Below are 16,966 nucleotides of genomic sequence, written 5' to 3'. Positions count from 1 at the left end.
CCACTTTGCGACCACATTGCAAAGTCAAGTTCTCAAAAGTTAGGAAAAACTAAATTATAATGCGACCTTAATACAAGTGTTGCTACTATTCCACCTGTAACAATTGCAAGAATCAGATTTCATTGGCTACAGAAATATGGCAATCTACACAGAATACTAATCAGAATAATTCTGCTATTACTTTGTCATTAAGAATAACCTCAGTACTTTATAAGAAAAGAGAGCTGTGTTACTTGTGTTCATCAACATCACTTCACTTCATTTTCTATCAGTATTTCTATTACAATCCCCTAATTCCAAAGACTTCATAATTCAAGTTTTATACAAAACTTTCACAAAATCCTATACTCTATTTTACATGTAAATGAAAAGAAAGAACAAAAGTAATCAGTGTCATAAAACTAAGGCAATGGAAAAGGGAGATGTTGTACTGGAATATCAAAGTGCAAAGATTAGCCTTCTAAGTGACAGCGTTGCCAGCATACCTCTCCTCGCAGATGCTGTTTCCATTCTACTTGTATCACTTTGACTTTAAGCAGTTTGGGGTAGGGAATCTGTCTATATCTTTTCTGAAATGTGACTTGCACATCTATGGCATGAGATGAATAGTTTTGGTTTGAGTAATTTTGAAATCAACTGACTTGTTTCATTTACGGGTAGCAGCTTCTCAAGGAAAACAATCTCCTGGCTAAATTTCCAAACATCATCAAGTCAATGGAAGCTGATTCCTTTTGATCATTCACACAATTATGTAAGTGGAGGGGGAGCACATTTTGTAACTCCAAATATGTATTTATTATTAGAGCTGGTCAGACTTCTCCAAATTTTTGATTTTTCAATGAAATTTTTCATCAAAATTTTGAGACATGATTGGAAAAACAGGATGATTTTTGTACAAATATGCTATGAAGGAGTCATCTTGTTTTTTAACCAGCTATGGGACTGGTCAAAATTTTCTGAATTTTGAAATTTCAATGAAAAATTTTCTCAAAATGTTGACAATAAAAGGGAAAATTTTTTGCAAACATATATGTGAAATGTGTTCTCATTTTTTATCAGCTCTAATTATAATATAAAATTTTTCTTCTAGCAGCAAATGTTATCTCTGTGTAAAATATAATGTGTATATATAATGGGCCAAATTCACCTTCTGTAGCTCTGTAGAAATAAACAACAGTTTTGACTATGCATATCTCTTCATGATGATGATGATGATGGCTGGAAAACAACTTTATGAGTATGGAGTTTTGAGAAACAAAAGAGTTACTAAGTATTTTCCCACAGAGCTGTATTTCAGAGAGTTACTATTGTGACACAATAGCTTCCATGATAAAACTAATTTTGACTCCACCCCCCATTAACTACTTTTAACTGTTAAGTATTTAGGATAGGATCCACAAAGGTACTTAGGTGCCTAAACCCCAGAATTAGGCACCCAAGTCTTGAATTTAGGTGCGTAAGTCCCAGTTTTGGCTCCACTGTGATTCACAAACTCCTGCTGAACCCTGTAGGCGCCTAAACTCACTCAGCACCTAAGTTTTCAGCAGTACCGTAACGAGGGCGAGGCGAGTGAGGCAGTTGCCTTGGGCGCAGAAGGTGAGGGGCGCAGAAAGTCTCTCCTTCGGCGGCAATTCGGCAGCAAGTCCTTCCCTCCAAGAGGGACTGAGGGACCCGCCGCCGAATTGCTGCCGGTGGTCGGCAAGGGAGAGGGGCGGCACGTCCGGCTCTTTGGCGGAAATTCAGTGGCGGGTCCCTCAGTCCCTCTCGGAGGGAAGGACCTGCCGCTGAAGAATGGCAGCAATTCGGCAGCAGGTCCTTCCCTCCGAGAGGAACCTGCCGCCGAAGAGATGGACGTACCGCCCCTGTCCCTTGCCTCGGGTGCAAAAATCTCTAGTTACGGTTCTGGTTTTCAGGGTAAAAGTTCCCTCAGCTCCTACATTTCTGCCCTTGAGGATATGCATTGCTGCCTCCATCTAGGCGTCTGGATGCCTTTCTCCCCCCCGGTAGAAAGAGTGGAGTTGAAACTGGGTTTCCCACATCTCCGGTAAATGCTGTAACCACTTGGCTAAAAGTAATAAGGTGGGCACCTCCTCCTCCTCCTCTAACCATTTTTGTGTGGATGGAGACAGGCACCTAACTTATTCCTGCAGGAAACAGTGTAGGCACCTAAGCTTCCTGACTCCAAGAGAGGGATTCCCATTTGGGGATCGGAAGCAGGGATATATGCATTCCTGCAGCCCAGACATAGTTTCCTATCTTGGTAAGAGGGATGGGGCTTAGCACCCAGAATCTCTGATCAGCGAAGTACTTAAGCACATGCCTAACTTTAAGCAGATGAGTAGTTCAATTAAAATAAATGCTTAGAGTTAGGCATGGGCTTATGGTCTTCCCTGAATTGGGGCCAGGGTGAGGACTGAGGAAAATCTGAGTGAGAACTTGGGGAGTTGGCTAGCTCATCTGCTCATTCCATTATGGGGCCAGCTGCAAAGTTCAGATCCGCATCCAGATCCAAAGTCTGAGGGTCCTGAGACACGAGAGAAAAGCTTGAGACAAATCCCCAACTACATACTGTCGGAGAATAACACAGTTCTCTCTCTTTTGGTTGGGTACAGCAAAGTCAGATACTTTATTCTCTCAAGCAATCGCGTAAAGGGAGAGAGTACACTAGGACACAGGATCTCCCCCTCCTAGGCAGGTCTCTCAACAGGTAAACAATTACAGCACGCATCTATACCCTTTGTTACAGACAATAATAAGCAACAGCTGCATTTTATTTATACATTGGTCATTCTGATATCTTGTTTTTCTCACTTATGTAGACTTTTAGTCTACATTCCATATTGTCTGCACATTATCTACACGAGGTCGCACAGTTCTTTCCCACTCGCCTCACACAATCCTCACTTCTACAAATCTCACGTTATTAGGGTTACAGTTAGCCTGACTCTTGCTAACAAACTGTCATGCATTGCAATCCCCTTCCTGTCAGTTCTTTCTTTGCTTCCACAATACAAAGGATGAATCATCTGCATATCTTCTGCCACTGGAACTGGTTGCAATTCCAGTGAAGAGAAAGGGCTGTGAATACTAGAAAATGTCTTTAGTGGCCTAGCCTAGATTGCAAACCTCATATTTTGAAGTCTTCAGTGAGCTTCCTTTCCCCATGAGTGATATAGGAAACTGTGATGCTTCCCAGGGATACCCAGGGTTGTGAATCATCTGACCGCCACTTGCCTTTAAAGTGAGGAAGTCTTGTCTGTGCCAGTTGTGGATCAACTCCCTGAAACCATCAGCCTTTGGCAAAACAAGCGCTGCCGTCCAGGCCTCGCTCTGTCTGTATAGGTTAGTATAGGCATGCACCAACCCCCAAGTCCTCTGTGCATCCCCCCAGAACTGTCAGATTTACTGCTCCCAGAGGAAGAGGACACACCAGATTACTAGTTTTAATGCAGGATCACCACTCCGCGTAACACACAGCCCTTAGATAGATTTATAGTGAAAACAAGAATAAATTCATTATAAAAAAACAGAGGTTCAAATGACAGTAAGAATATCAGAAACAAATGGTTACATATAAAACAAAATCATCACAGGCTTTCTAGAGCAGTGGTTCTCAACCTATTTATTACTGTGGGCCCACAATGTGTTACCTAGGTCTCAGGTTGAGAACCAGTGACCCCCAAGCTCCCCCACAGATCCCAATGCCCTGGCCCCTGCCCACAGACCCCTCCCCAGAGTGGGGCCAGGAATGGACCCCAGGCACGGGGCTGTTCGGCAGGGCAGCCCGGACCACAGGGCATGGCAGCCCCAACCCCAGACCCCTCCATGCGGCAGGGAAGCCCCAAACCTGGACCCCGCCACACTGCAAGGCAGGGCAGCCCAGACCCTGCCATGCTGGCCTGGTGGCAGGGCAGCCTGGCAGCCCCAATCCTGGACCCCACCACGCTGGGCAGAGCAGCCTGGGTTCTGGACACCGCCGTGCCAGGTGGTAGGGCAGCCCCCCACCCCTATAGGCCCAGCAGCCTTTAGCACACAGCTGGGCTGCAGCTGTGTCCTAATTGGGCCGCATGCATCCCATGGCCCACAGGTTGAGAACCACTGTTCTAGAGCCTAATCTTAATTCACAAGACATCCCCTGTCTTTTACAGGACAACTTACCCCAAGTCCTTTTCCCCCCAAAATGTATTGTTTTTACTCAGCTACAGGATAACTTCTGCGGTTTCTGTTTTTTCCTACAGACTTGTAATGTATTCATTAGCACTGGATTCAATATGCAAATAGACTTACATTGTGAGATACACAATAAACAGTGATCAACCAGGGAGATAAGTGCCTCCCACCTCCTGTCTGGAGAAGTCTGTCTAGAGGAACGCTACTTCTAAGTGACCCTGCCTTTAACTACAAGGCCTTAAGACATAACTCCTTACACATTTATCTGCACATACTATTCGCAATGATTATGATGACCAGTGTGACACATGCTTTCAGCAGTGATCTTACGTGACTGCTTTTGGGGAACCACTGGGATCCTTGTAACTCTATGTATCCCTGTACCCTCTGCCAGTGGGCATCAAGAGATCCTAGGGTCGTGGTCATCTTGAGTTTCATTGTTTCTCCTCCCCTATTACAAAATAGAGGCCCAGTCCTGCAAACAATGTTGGCTTCAGTCCCTAATTCAGATCAACACTTAAGCATGAGTTTAAAATTAAGCATGTGCTTAAGTCTCATTATTTCAATGGAATTTAAGCATGTGCTTAAGTGTTTTCTTCAATATGGATGCTTTCCTGAATTGGGTATTTAGGACTTGACTCTGCAAGGTGCTGAGTGTACTCTGGCACTAATCCAGCAAACGTGCTTAACTTTAAGCATTTGAATAAATCCCATTGAGGCCTCCCTACCCCCCTACTTCCTCCCACCGAGTTATGGACATGCTTAAGTGCCTTGCAGGATTAGTGCCAGAGTGTTCAGCATCTCAAAGGACAAAACTCTTACATCCCATAGCACCTAAGGAATCTCAGGATAGTCAACACTATACTCAATAGTGACTGATTGCGATGTGGCTAATGATGATGGTAAACAGAAGAGCCAGTAGTGTTTGAATTCACTAGGACTACTCAGCATAGCAAACACTGCTCCAGGACTGGCCCTAGGTTGGGTCTTCATTTAACTCATTCTGAGTATCCCTCATTGCAGTGTAGTAGCTACCTCAGAGTTTATGGGGCATACCCCAGCCTTAAAATAAAACCATTTGATACTACTAAACAGAACAGATGTGTCCCACAATGATGAATCATCCATATAAAAAGAAATTAAGAGACTCCACAAACATGAAAAGACTAATAAAAATTGATCATTGACTGCAAGTGTACATCATTCCAGTACAAGAAGTAAAGTAATTTAGCATGAACCAATTGGGATATATTTACACCATGACACGGACATGATTGGGACTATTTTATTTAATGCTAGCATTGTAGAAGTATATATTTATACTGCTAACAGGTTAATATTTTGGCATAAAAAAGAGCTGTGCTGTTTTTTGAGGGGGAGGGAGGGAAGTGAGAAACAGATTAACAACCTTTTAAATGCCAGGAAGCTGAAAAGTAGTGCATCTGTTTCACCATTATCCTGTACATAATACTCTCAAAGAAATCCGGGCTAAAAGATTCAATATCTTAGATTTCATTCCAGTAAATGCCTTTGAGCTACTAATGTAGGTCACATACATTTGGCATCCTGTGCAGGTTTCCAGCTGTCAGCTGAATACAGAAAATGGTGGAATGTGTTCAATTCCACAGTACTTTAGAGAGTGCATTTCACAGTAAAACTATGCGTTGCCAACTTTTAAAGAATGATTCAGACTCTCCCATTCCTAGGCTGTTTATCTGAGCACTTGCTTTCACTGGCTGGCTGATAAAAAGTAAAGTTTCTTCCTAACCCTTCTAGTTTGTGGATGGCACATATCCTGAAGAAAGTGGGATTCATGTTCTGATTTTTAAAATACTATGTAATGTATCCATTGATGTCCTCATTAGTCATCTAAATATCAAGTCATTTTAAAATCCTACTCTGCTCTTGGCCTTAATACCTTGTGGCCATGAGTTCCACAAGTTATATTTGTGAAAGCATATTTCCTTTTATCAATTTAAATTTGTTGCATTTTAATTGCATCGGATGTTTCCTTGTTCTTGAATTTAGAGTAAGGTAACGAGCAGTGCCTGATTTGCCTTCCTTCAGTTTTCATTATTTCCACTGAGGGTGGATAAGAGTAAACAGATGAAGCCCTAGTTCTTGCACTCCTTAGACATTAATTTTAGAGCAGTGTGGGTTCTACACGAACACTAATTGGCTGGCTTTCATTTAAGTAACCTGATAGACACAATGTAGGAATGATTCATGCCTGTGCTAGATTGCGCTAGATATATGGTCACACTGGGCTGCTGTTGATAATATTTCCAGGAAAACAAGATTTATTTGCAATGTAACTTCTAACATACAATATGTGTTATAGCGCCTGTTTGTGGTGACACTGTGGTTGAGGATTTTCAAAGTTTCGTTTACTTTCAAGTGTATCTCTCTCAGCTGCCCAGTAACAGTAAATTGGTAGATAAGGAGAGCGCTTCCCATTTGAGTAAAGTTTGTGCAGTCATTCTTCAGAGTTACACATACTTAAAAGATTTTTCTATGATAAAACCCCCCTGAAGAATAGCTTGCTCAGCAAAAGTACTTTGCACTTCTATAGAAGCTTTCCTCTGTAGATCTCACTATGAATATTAGGCCTTGCAACTTGGCCATTAGATAGGTATTATCTGTGTTTTACTGATGGAGACATGGTAAGGTGAATTGCTCAAGTTCACATAGCAAGCCATTGGTACAGCCAAGAATAGAACCCAGGAATCCTGGTCCCATGTTCTAACCACTAAACTACACTTTTTCACAGAAAATGTGGCTGTGTGTTATTTCTTTAGAATTTTAATACTGTTGTAAGCAGGGGAATGGTACTGCTATTGTGGGGAACTTTCCTGGCTTCTGCACTACCCCAGTGAAGTGGGCTAGCGAAAGGATCTGAGTCCTCGCTCCCACTTCCTTTACCCAGAGGCCTCCCTGCCCTTGAGGACTCCCCTTCCACTCTCCTGTCTGGCAGAGTCCTCGTAACCCCCGACAAGGCTGGGCCCAGGATTCCTGGAGGTCTCGACCCCCAACCCTGCTGTGGTCACCCAGGACAGGGGCTAGGGTGTCCCCACTCCGGGATACTCTCTTTGCACTGGGCACCTCCCTGACCCACTGATCATTTCATACAATTTAAAGCAAATACAAGTTGTTAAATTAACAATTAATTTGAAAAAGGAATAAGGAAAAATGGAAAACACATCACCCTGCTCTGTGGCAGGGAATATCACAAACAGTGTCTCTGGAACGTCAGGGCAGTTCACAGTCTGTTCCTTGTAGGTTCCAGGCGCCTTCTCAGGCCCTGGCTGTGCTGCAGAGACGCTGCGGGTCGGACACTTGCTCTGGCGGTGGCCACACGCTCTCAGGCTCTAGGTGGCCCCTTCTTCCCAGCGTTGCCCCCGCCCTGTCAGGGTTACGATCCCCCTCCGAGTCTGGCCTGCAGAGCCTCTTGGCTGAGGTGTCTCCCTGTGCTGGGCCCACTGTCCAGGATCCCCCTCACTCTCCCCAGCTGCTCACCGCACCCAGCTCCGGACTGCTCCAGCCCCAGCTCCACTTGGCCTTAGCACGGCTGCAGCTGCTGCTGCTCTGCCTTCAGCCCCCTGGGCTGCTTGTCTGGCCCCTCTGGCTCTGGTTGCTGCAGTTCTCCTCCCAGGGCAGGTCTGCTCTCTGGGCCGTGCTCTGGCTTTGGGGCTGCAGCTCTGCTTCCAGCAGCCTAGCTCGGGCCCCTGCTCTCTCCTTAGCTCGGCCTCCACTCCATCTGACCCAGGCAATTCCAGTTCACACGGAGGACGGGACCCACCCTGGCCTCCTGACTCCCTGATTAGCCTGCCCACCCTGTCAATCAGGCTGATCTGGAGCATTGGCCTCTCCCCATTGTTCCTGGGGACTGTCAATCTCAGGCTCCTGATTTCCCATCGACCCTTCCCCTTTTAGTGCTGGGAGCTAGCCAACCAAAACACCCCCACCAAGTGTTAGTAGTAAGGGGGCAACAGTCCCCTTACACTGTATTGAACATGCAGATTAATGATAAAGAAGCATTTTAGAAGAAATGAGTGTTGAAGAGGGATTTGAAGGAAAGAACCCAGGGACTTGGGCCCAGATTGATTTCAATGGGATTTAGGTGCCTAAATGCCTTTGAGGAGTTGATCCTTTGTGCTTAAGGAGGAGACATTTCCAAGCACAGGGGGCAATGTGAGTGAAGATATGAACTAGATCGTAGGAGGCAGACAGAAGGAGCAGTAAGGAAAGAGCAGTTTGGAGGAGCATCGCAAGTAGATGGGAGAATAAGTAACATGTAGCCCAATATCAGAGATTTCGGTTACAAATAACCAACAGCCCATCGAAATCATCTGAGGTTTCTAGTTATCTGCGGTGTCTCAGAAAATATTTTCTCTTCTGTAAATTGTTCCTTTCAGAAAAAAAAATGAAGTAATATAACTACACAAAGGACGGGATTTACCAAAGGGGATTATTCATTAGAAGTGCATTGGTGGTCTTGGTCCAGTTCCAGGGGGTGTGCTTCCACAACACAATTGGCCCCTTTGTTGGCATCCTCCACAGAGGCTGAGAATTGAATGACCTGCTCATCTCACCTTTTGAGATGGGGTCGTTCCCAAGCAGGACGAAGACAGATTAGCCAGGCAGAGTGGTGAACTTTGCACAGCCCCTATCTAGGGTATGTCAATCCAGGGGCTAATTAGAGGGCTTCATTTTCCAGCGCTGTCAACCTTGTACCTTTAATGAGTGCTGAATCCACCTTCAAAGGTTTTCAAAACTTGATTTAAAAACACAATTGGGGGATTTGTTCTGCTCACTGTTTACTTTCAAAGTCAACATTGTGTAAAATACTAGGCCTTGGGCCAGCTGTTGGATTCTTTCTTCCTACTAGACTGGGATGGAAAACCCCAGTGATCCCTCCAAGGACAGGGGACTTCCAGTTCCTCAGCACTATCTGTACTGTACATGCAACAATATACTTGGTGCTTTAAATCCAGGTGGGAATAGAGGTGGTTGAGCCACACCCCACTCGTCACTGTTGTAAAAAGGGGAAGTTGTAGGGTGCAGTCCTGGAACACTCTCCCTTGTGGCATGGCACTGCAATCCCCCTGCCTCACTTTCCCTCCTGGCTGAGATTCCCCAATAAAATAACTGACAACCACGAGTGTTTAAAAATAACATTCCCCCTCTTGGGGGCCTAATTTATTCAGGCCTCTTAACATACAGCTGCTTTAACCCACTCATGCACAACCTTTTCCTGCAAAGAGACGTTTGTGTCCCAGTTCTCCTTTGCTGAAAAGCTTTGAGTCCCAATTCCCTCTTAGCCAGGCAGCTCTGCCGTCCCACCCTGTCCCCTGGCCCTCTCAGGAGAGTTCTTCCCACCCCGCCTGCCCCCACATCCTTTCCTAGTCCTCATAAATGATCCTAACTGCAGCACTGATCTTTACCTGATGAGCATCTTGAGTCATCTGGCTGAGACAAGCTGGAAATGGGGGCCAAGTGTCTGCTGATCCATCCCTGGATCGCCTATCCTTAGGGGGCCATGCCTTGGAACTGGGATGGCTGGCCTGGGCCCCACTGCTCCTAAAGGGGACAGACAAGTCACCCTATTAGTGGAAAAAATGAGAAAAAGTTGGAGCAAATATTGCCATAGTGGGTGCTGTCCTGTACCACCACTGTATTGTAGGACTCTCAAAAGGGCTCCCTCCCTCACAATCCTCATGTAGATATTTCACCTTGCTTTAGATTTCTCCATTTTTTTCTGTTAGGAAATCAAAGGCCCAACCTGACAAACCCTGCATGCACATTGAAATAGCAGCCAAACGCCTAATCAGGGATCAGAGACCCATTGTACTAGGTGCTGTAAAAAATAGAGTAAAAAGAGTCCCTAGTCCTCCACTCTGACAGTCTAGCTTTATGATAAACAGCCTGATAGACTCTCCAGCACACAGGCTTTTCAGTATTCCTGACATGCCAGTCCTCAGTTGTGCCTGGGAAAGAACTGAGTCAGAAATAAAGTCTACACTAGTGAAAGCAGAAGCCTTTCCTCCAGATTGACTGTTCTGCTCTCAAATATTCAAGATTTGATCAACCAGTGTAGCAAAGGACTCCCTACCCACCTTAAATGTTGGTAACCCAAACAGGATGGCAATCCATTGTTTCTCATGCATATTGCAGGTCTCTCTCTTAGGCTTTGAACATTTGTTTGTACTTGAATAGTTAATATTTAATTCCTGTTGCTCTGATTTCTCTCTGTTATTTTTGGCTCTTTATGCCTCTTATTTTCTGGAAGCCTTTTCACTGTCCTGTAGACCTTTTGGGACTTCCAGACTTTAGTGTACACAACTTCATTCAAGATTTAAAATTCAGGGGAGAGACAGTCTAGACACTCCTTATTTGTGAAGTGTAAGTGTGCTCATTTTTTCCACGACATTTGATGAACGGGACGCGAGCAAGTGAATTAGCCATGTTTTTACACAGTGATTCCCCATTAATCAAGATTAGCAATTCATGAGTTCAGGATAAGCCTGTTTTTGTTCAAGCTGATCTTTCACCTTCCTGTTTAGAAGTTGAATTAAAGAAAAATTACTTGCATTATGCCACTTGTGACAGTGTGTGAGCTGATTAGCTTGTAGAGTACTGATTAGTTAGAAGCAATCCTAGTAGAAAACTATGAATTATAATAGGATATGCAGATACGCCTGTAGTGATATCTTATGGCATGGAACCAAATGAACATTTTTTTTTAATTCAAATTACAGACTTTCTTAATTGTAACTTGTAATAGACTGGGTACATGGCAGTATCTGAATGATTATGCAAATCTCTCCTCACATCCAAACAACTCACATAATAGAAATCATAGAAACATAGGACTGGAAGGGACCTCAAGAAGTCATCCAGGCCTGATCTACACTACAAACTTAGGTCAACATAAGCTGTGTTAAGTCAATCTAATAATGTGTGTCTACACTACCAAGTCCTTTCCGCCGATCTAAGTGGCCTGTAAAGTCAACTTCTGTACGCCACCTCCGCAAGAGGCATAGCGCTTGATTCAACATCCACGGGCCAACATGGGGATAGTGTAAGACACTGCGTTGTGTAATTCAAATGTATTGGCCTCCAGGAAGTGTCCCACAGTGCTCCGCTGTGACCGATCTGGAGAGCACTTTCAACTCTACTGCGCATCAGCCAGGTACAAAGGAAACAACCACTCCCCTGTTATAGCCCCAGGAAACTTTTGAATTTTCATTTCCTGTTTCATCAGCATGGAGAGCTGGCCAGCACAGCTGATCATGGAGACTCAAGGCCGCAAACGCACTCTAGCATGGAGTACACAGGAGGTAGTGGATCTTATTGCTGTGTGGGGAGAAGAGTCTGTGCAGGCAGAGCTGCGATCCAGCAGAAGAAACACTGACATCTATGCTAAGATTGCATGGGGGAGAAGGGCTACACCAGGGACACACAGCAGTGCCACGTGAAAATAAAGGAGCTTTGGCAAGTGTACCAGAAGACAAGGGAGGCGAACAGTTTTGGTTCTGCCCCACAGACACACCACTTTTATGAGGAGCTACATGCAATTCTCGGCGGCAACCCCACCACTACCCCAAATCGCTCTATGGATACCTCTCAGGAGCCCTGAGCGACCTTGAGCAACAATGAGGACGACACCGTTGACAAGGAAGAGGAGGAGGAGAATGTGAGGCAGGCAAGCGGAGGATCCATTCTCCCTGACAGACAAGAACTGTTTTTAACCATGGAGCCCATCCCTTCACAGGTCCAGTTGGTGGTGGAGCATGATGCCGGGAAAGTAGGTGTAGTGGTTATTGGTGGCCACTCCAGCTACGCAGAAGGTGCTCTCAGACAAAGACTGTTTATGTGCATGGGGATGGCCTGGGAATCCTTGATGGAGATCTCTAGGAAGCTTTCATGGAGGTACTCTGCAATCCTTTGCAGAAGGTTTCTGGGAAGAGCTGCCTTATTTTGTCCACCACGATAGGACACTTTCCCACGCCACTCCAGTATTATCTCAGCTGGCATCATTGCAGCATAAGGACCAGGTCTGTACCCAGACGCTTGCAGCATCTGCTCCTTTGCCACCTCTGTTACCCTCAGGAGAGTGATATCGCTTAGGGTCACGTAGGGGAAATGGGGGAAGTTTTCAATGCTAGCCCTTAAACCACAAACAATTCAACCAGTAATCCGCCTCCCGTTTGGTGAAATCTGGGTCACACAACCATGTTTTCCCAAACATGCCATGGTTGTGCTTGGAAGGGATCAGCGTGTATTGCAAGCAGCATTGAAAAAAAAGGGGGTGTGGGTGGCTTCCTGTTTGTCTCCCTTCCCCCACAAACTGGTGCCGCTTTTGTAAAAAACAAACTATTGGGGGGCTTTACACTGGTGCCTGTCCTCAAGCACCATCCAGGTTGCTAGGGGTAAGAGGGCTTTTCTCAAGATGCAACCTGTGATCCCAAGGATGTCTTTGCAAAAGCAGCAGCACAAGACCTCTCGCCCATGCCTTGTGGCCTTACTCACCATGGCTGGAGCAGCAAACAGACTCTTGCAGTAGCCAGTGGTTTTAATTACATTGTGGCTTGCAGGAAAGTGTATTGAGGAGTGGGGTGTTTTTTTTTTTTAATAAAAAAAAAAATCTTGCACCAGAAACAATGTATGCACTGTCAATACTACCCTTGTGCTCTGCATTCCTTGCAGCTGAAACCTTGTCCGTCGACGCATCCTCAACACTGGGACAGAGACTTTCCCAGATTCGAAGGCAGAAAAAGAAGATTTGGGAGGACATGTTCAATGAGTTAATGCGCGCCTCCGAGAGTGACAAGACGGAGCTCAGAGCATGGAGGATTACACTGTCCGAACACATGGACGTGGACAGGGAGGACGGGCGAGCATGCAGGGAACAAGAGCATGCCACACAGGAAGGGATGCTGTGGATTACGAAGGAGCAATCAAACATGTTGAGGCATCTGGTTGAGGTTCAAGAAAGGCAGCTGGATGCTAGAGTCCCTCTGCAGCCTATGCTGAACCTGTTGCCATCATCGCCTTCCAAACGTCCTTGGCCAGGGGGGCGGGAAGTTCAGTATCCCTTGCACTCAACACCAGGGGAGGATACAAGTACCAGAAGGTGCCCATTCCCACACCTTTGATGGTTATTGCAGCCACTGCTTATCATCCCATAGCTGCATAATGATGCAGTCCCACCAGTCAGTGCTTGTTTCCTGGGCCCAGAAATGGTGCTCAACTGTTTCAAGGTGATGTGTGACTGACGCCAGCAACTGCGAATTGCTCCGCTCTATGTCTTCCAGCAGGGGTGCTTGCGTGGCATCACATTGTTCCATGCAGCGGCTCCTGTATCGGCTGTGTAAATACTGCAGGATAAGGCACGAGGTGTTTGTAATGCTCACAACAACAGTGTACAGCTGAGTGGGGTCCATGCTTATCGTGCTATGGCATCCGCGCGGGTAACCCAGGCTTACAAAAAAAGGCATGAAAAAGGCTTGGTTTGTTTGCTGTTGATTTCAGGGAGGGAGGTAAGTGCATCATGGGAGGCTAATGCCATGTTCCCATAACCACCCGTGCCAATGTTTTGGTCCCATAAGGCATTGCAAGCACAACCCAAAATTCCACTCAGCTATGTGCACTGTGGGATAGCTAACCACCGTGCAGTGCTCCATGCATCGATACAAGCCCTGCTAGTGAGTATGCGCTCCGCCGACACAATGAGCATAGTGTGGACACACAATATCGACTTGCTTAAATCAGAGGCTCGATGCCAACTTACATAAAGTCAGCTTAACTTTGTAGTGTAGACATGGCCCCAGTCCAGGCCCCTGCACTGAGGCAGGACTAAGAATTATCTAGACCATCCCTGACAGGCATGTGTCTAACCTGCTCTTAAAAACCTCCAATGATGGCGATTCCACAACCTTCCTAGGTAGTTTTGCCAGTGCTTAACTACCCTGACAGTAAGGAAATTGTTTCTAATGTCTAACTAAACCACTTTTGCTGCAGTTTAAGCCCACAATTTCTTGTCCTGGCCTCAGTGGTTAAGATGATCATGTTACATCCATCATGACTTTCTATTTTCTATTGTGGAAATTGTGATTAGAATAAAAGTGACATTTCACCTGGGATTGTAGGCATAAAACCTACATTAACAGGCCTGATCCTGCACTCTTTGATCAGGCAGAACATATATGGGCTTTAATGGGAACTTTACCTAAATAAAGATTGCATGAGTCTGGCTAAATTATGGAGGCACTACCAAAAGCTTACTTGTTAGATGCTCAGTGCCAGTTGGTCAGTACTGGGGTTTATTAATGAAGGGTCAAATTTACTCTTGATGGCACCTAATTACATCTCCCTGTATCAGTGTGCCCCTGCCTCTAAAGGATTCACCCTAGGGAAGGCAGGTAGTGGTATTTGACAACCTCCTCTTAAGGATTTCCACCAAAAGACAGGGAAGCAGCTGCATGTTGTGGCCAGGGCTTCATAGGAACCATTTTGGCAAAGGATGATGAACCTGCAGATCTAAGCCTGTTGCATCTCCCATCTGGTGCTGACATATTAGGGCCCAGATCTTCAAAAGGGCACAAGCATTGTGAATATTCCGATGTAGGTCTCCCTCAATCTCTCCTATTGAAGTTCTGTTTTAATTAAATATGAGCCTTGTTCAAATCCCTTCTCCTCATCGGGAAGAGCAGGGCCTTGAACTAGGTGTCTCACACATTATAGAAGTGTAGGACTCGAAGTGACCTCAATAGGTCATCTAGTCCAGTCCCCTGCACTCAAGGCAGGACTAAGTTAAAACTAGACCATTTCTGAGAGGTGTTTGTCTAACCTGTTCTTAAAAACCTCCAATGATGGAGATTCCACAATCTCCCTACACAATTGGCTCCAGTAATTAACTACCTGTACAGTTAGGAAGGTTTTCCAAATGTCCAATCTAAACCTCCCTTGATGCAATTTAAGCCCCTTGCTTCTTGTCTTATCCTCAGAAGTTAACGAGAACAATTTTTCTCTCTCTTTGCGACAACCTTTTACGTACAGGGGAGTCGCATCTTACGCAGGGGTTAGGTTCTGAAGTCAGCGCGTAAGGCGAAAATCGCGTATAGTCAAACGCTCATGGAGTGGAATGGTGGGCAGAATTGCCCGCATTACATGTACAGTATTGAAATTGTTATTTTTCTCTTTTTTTGTTTTGTTTTGCCGAGTGTGTACAGTTAAAATCGCGTAAGTTAAATGTGCCTATGATGCGACTCCACTGTACTTGAAAACTGTTATCATGTCCCCTCTCAGTCTTCTCTTCTCCAGAGTAAACAAACCCATTTTTTTCAATCTTTCCTCAGAGGCCATATTTTCTAGTCCTGTAATCATTTTTGTTGTTCTCCTCTGGACTTTCTCCAACTTTGTCCACATCTTTTCCAAAGTGTGGTGCCCAGAACTCAACACTGTACTCCAGTTGAGGCCTTATCGGTGCTGAGTAGAGTAGAATAATTACTTCTCGTGTCATGCTTTCAACATTCCTGCGGACATATCCCAGAATGTGGTTTGCTTTTCTTACAACAGTATTACACTGTTGCCTCGTATTTAGTTTGTGATCCACTGTAATTCCCAGATCCCTTTCCACAGTACGCCTTCCTAGGCTGTCATTTCTCATTTTGTATGTGTGCAACTGATTGTTCCCTCCTAAGTGGAGTACTTTGCATTTGTCCTTATTTAATTTCATTCTGTGTACTTCAGACCCTTTCTCCAGTTTATCCAGATCATTTTGAATTTGAATCCTATCCTCCAAAGCACTTGCAACCTCTCCCACTTGGTATGAGCCACAAACTTTATAAGTGTATTCTCTATGTCATTATTCTGGGCGAGTACCCTAACAACTAGGCTAAAGGTTATAAAGGAGGGCTCCTCCGCTAGCTGTTTGGGGTGAACTCTCTTGAAAGGCCCGATCCGGTAGGTGGTCTCTGAGCATACCTAGTAGATCAGGTCATGCATGTGACTGAAGCAGTCGAATGTTTGTGAATTGCTCTGGGGCTTGAACGGGAGATAGGTGCTTGGACACCTAAAGTGAGGCAGCACTGCCCAGGCTCACAGGCAGAAACAGAGGCCCCTGCAAAAACATAGGCATTGAGCAATTTAAGGAGCCTCCAGGGTTAGGCAGCAGCTGAGCAGAAGTCTTGTGGATCACAGTGGAGGCTAAAAATGGGACTTAGGTGCCTATGTACCTTTGTGGATCCCACCCTAATGCATTTGTGACCATCTGGCAGAAGCCCTCATCCAGTGGCTGAATTTACTGTGTGCATGTCCTGCATGCTAATGCAGCACAAACTCAAACTGGGACCTGTCGATTCCCGAGGTGACCACTCAACTAGCTGAGCCAAAATGTTGCCTCTCTCTCAGGGGCGGCTCTATGTATTTTGCCGCCCCAAGCACAGCAGTCAGGCGACTTTCGGCGGCGTGCCTGCGGGAGGTCCGCTGGTAACGTGGATTCGGCAGCATGCCTGCAGGAGGTCCGCTGGTCCCGCGCCTTCGGCGTACCCGCCGCCGAATTGCGGCCGAAACCGCGGGACCGGCGGACCTCCCACAGGCATGCTGCCGAAGGCAGCCTGACTGCTGCCTTCACGGCAACCGGCATGCCGCCCCCCCGGGGCTTGCCGCCCCAGGCACGCGCTTGCTGCGCTGGTGCCTGGAGCCGCCCCTGCTCTCTCTGGCCGAGGCAGAGCGAGGTGGGCTAAATGTACCTCAGCTGGAAGTGACTTTTTGCAGATCTTACAGGGCAGTA

At 45.8% G+C, this 16,966-nt stretch overlaps 1 protein-coding gene across 4 annotated transcripts in view; it reads right to left on the bottom strand.

Moving 5' to 3' along the window:
• The window catches only part of SPATS2L (spermatogenesis associated serine rich 2 like), a 166,035-nt gene that overhangs the window by 143,523 nt on the left and 5,546 nt on the right, over positions 1-16,966 (bottom strand). Inside the window, exons 1-2 of one of the 4 annotated variants that reach the window (XM_065560910.1) lie at positions 10,287-10,362; positions 9,615-9,750 (exon numbers count right to left, since the gene is read on the bottom strand). The exons of 1 other annotated variant lie outside the window; for it this stretch is intronic. In XM_065560910.1, coding sequence (XP_065416982.1) covers positions 9,615-9,750; positions 10,287-10,333 — 183 coding nt within the window. In that variant the 5' untranslated portion in view covers positions 10,334-10,362. Of the gene's footprint in view, positions 1-9,614; positions 9,751-10,286; positions 10,363-16,966 lie in introns of those variants that run through there. 2 more of the 4 variants (XM_065560912.1, XM_024104056.2) reach the window with 2 other exon arrangements.

Source organism: Chrysemys picta, chromosome 11, assembly GCF_011386835.1.
Source record: "Chrysemys picta bellii isolate R12L10 chromosome 11, ASM1138683v2, whole genome shotgun sequence".
In the NCBI taxonomy this organism is placed as follows: domain Eukaryota; kingdom Metazoa; phylum Chordata; order Testudines; family Emydidae; genus Chrysemys; species Chrysemys picta.
The sequence above is the reverse complement of the archived record's forward strand: the minus strand, read 5'-3'. Positions and strand labels throughout refer to the sequence as shown.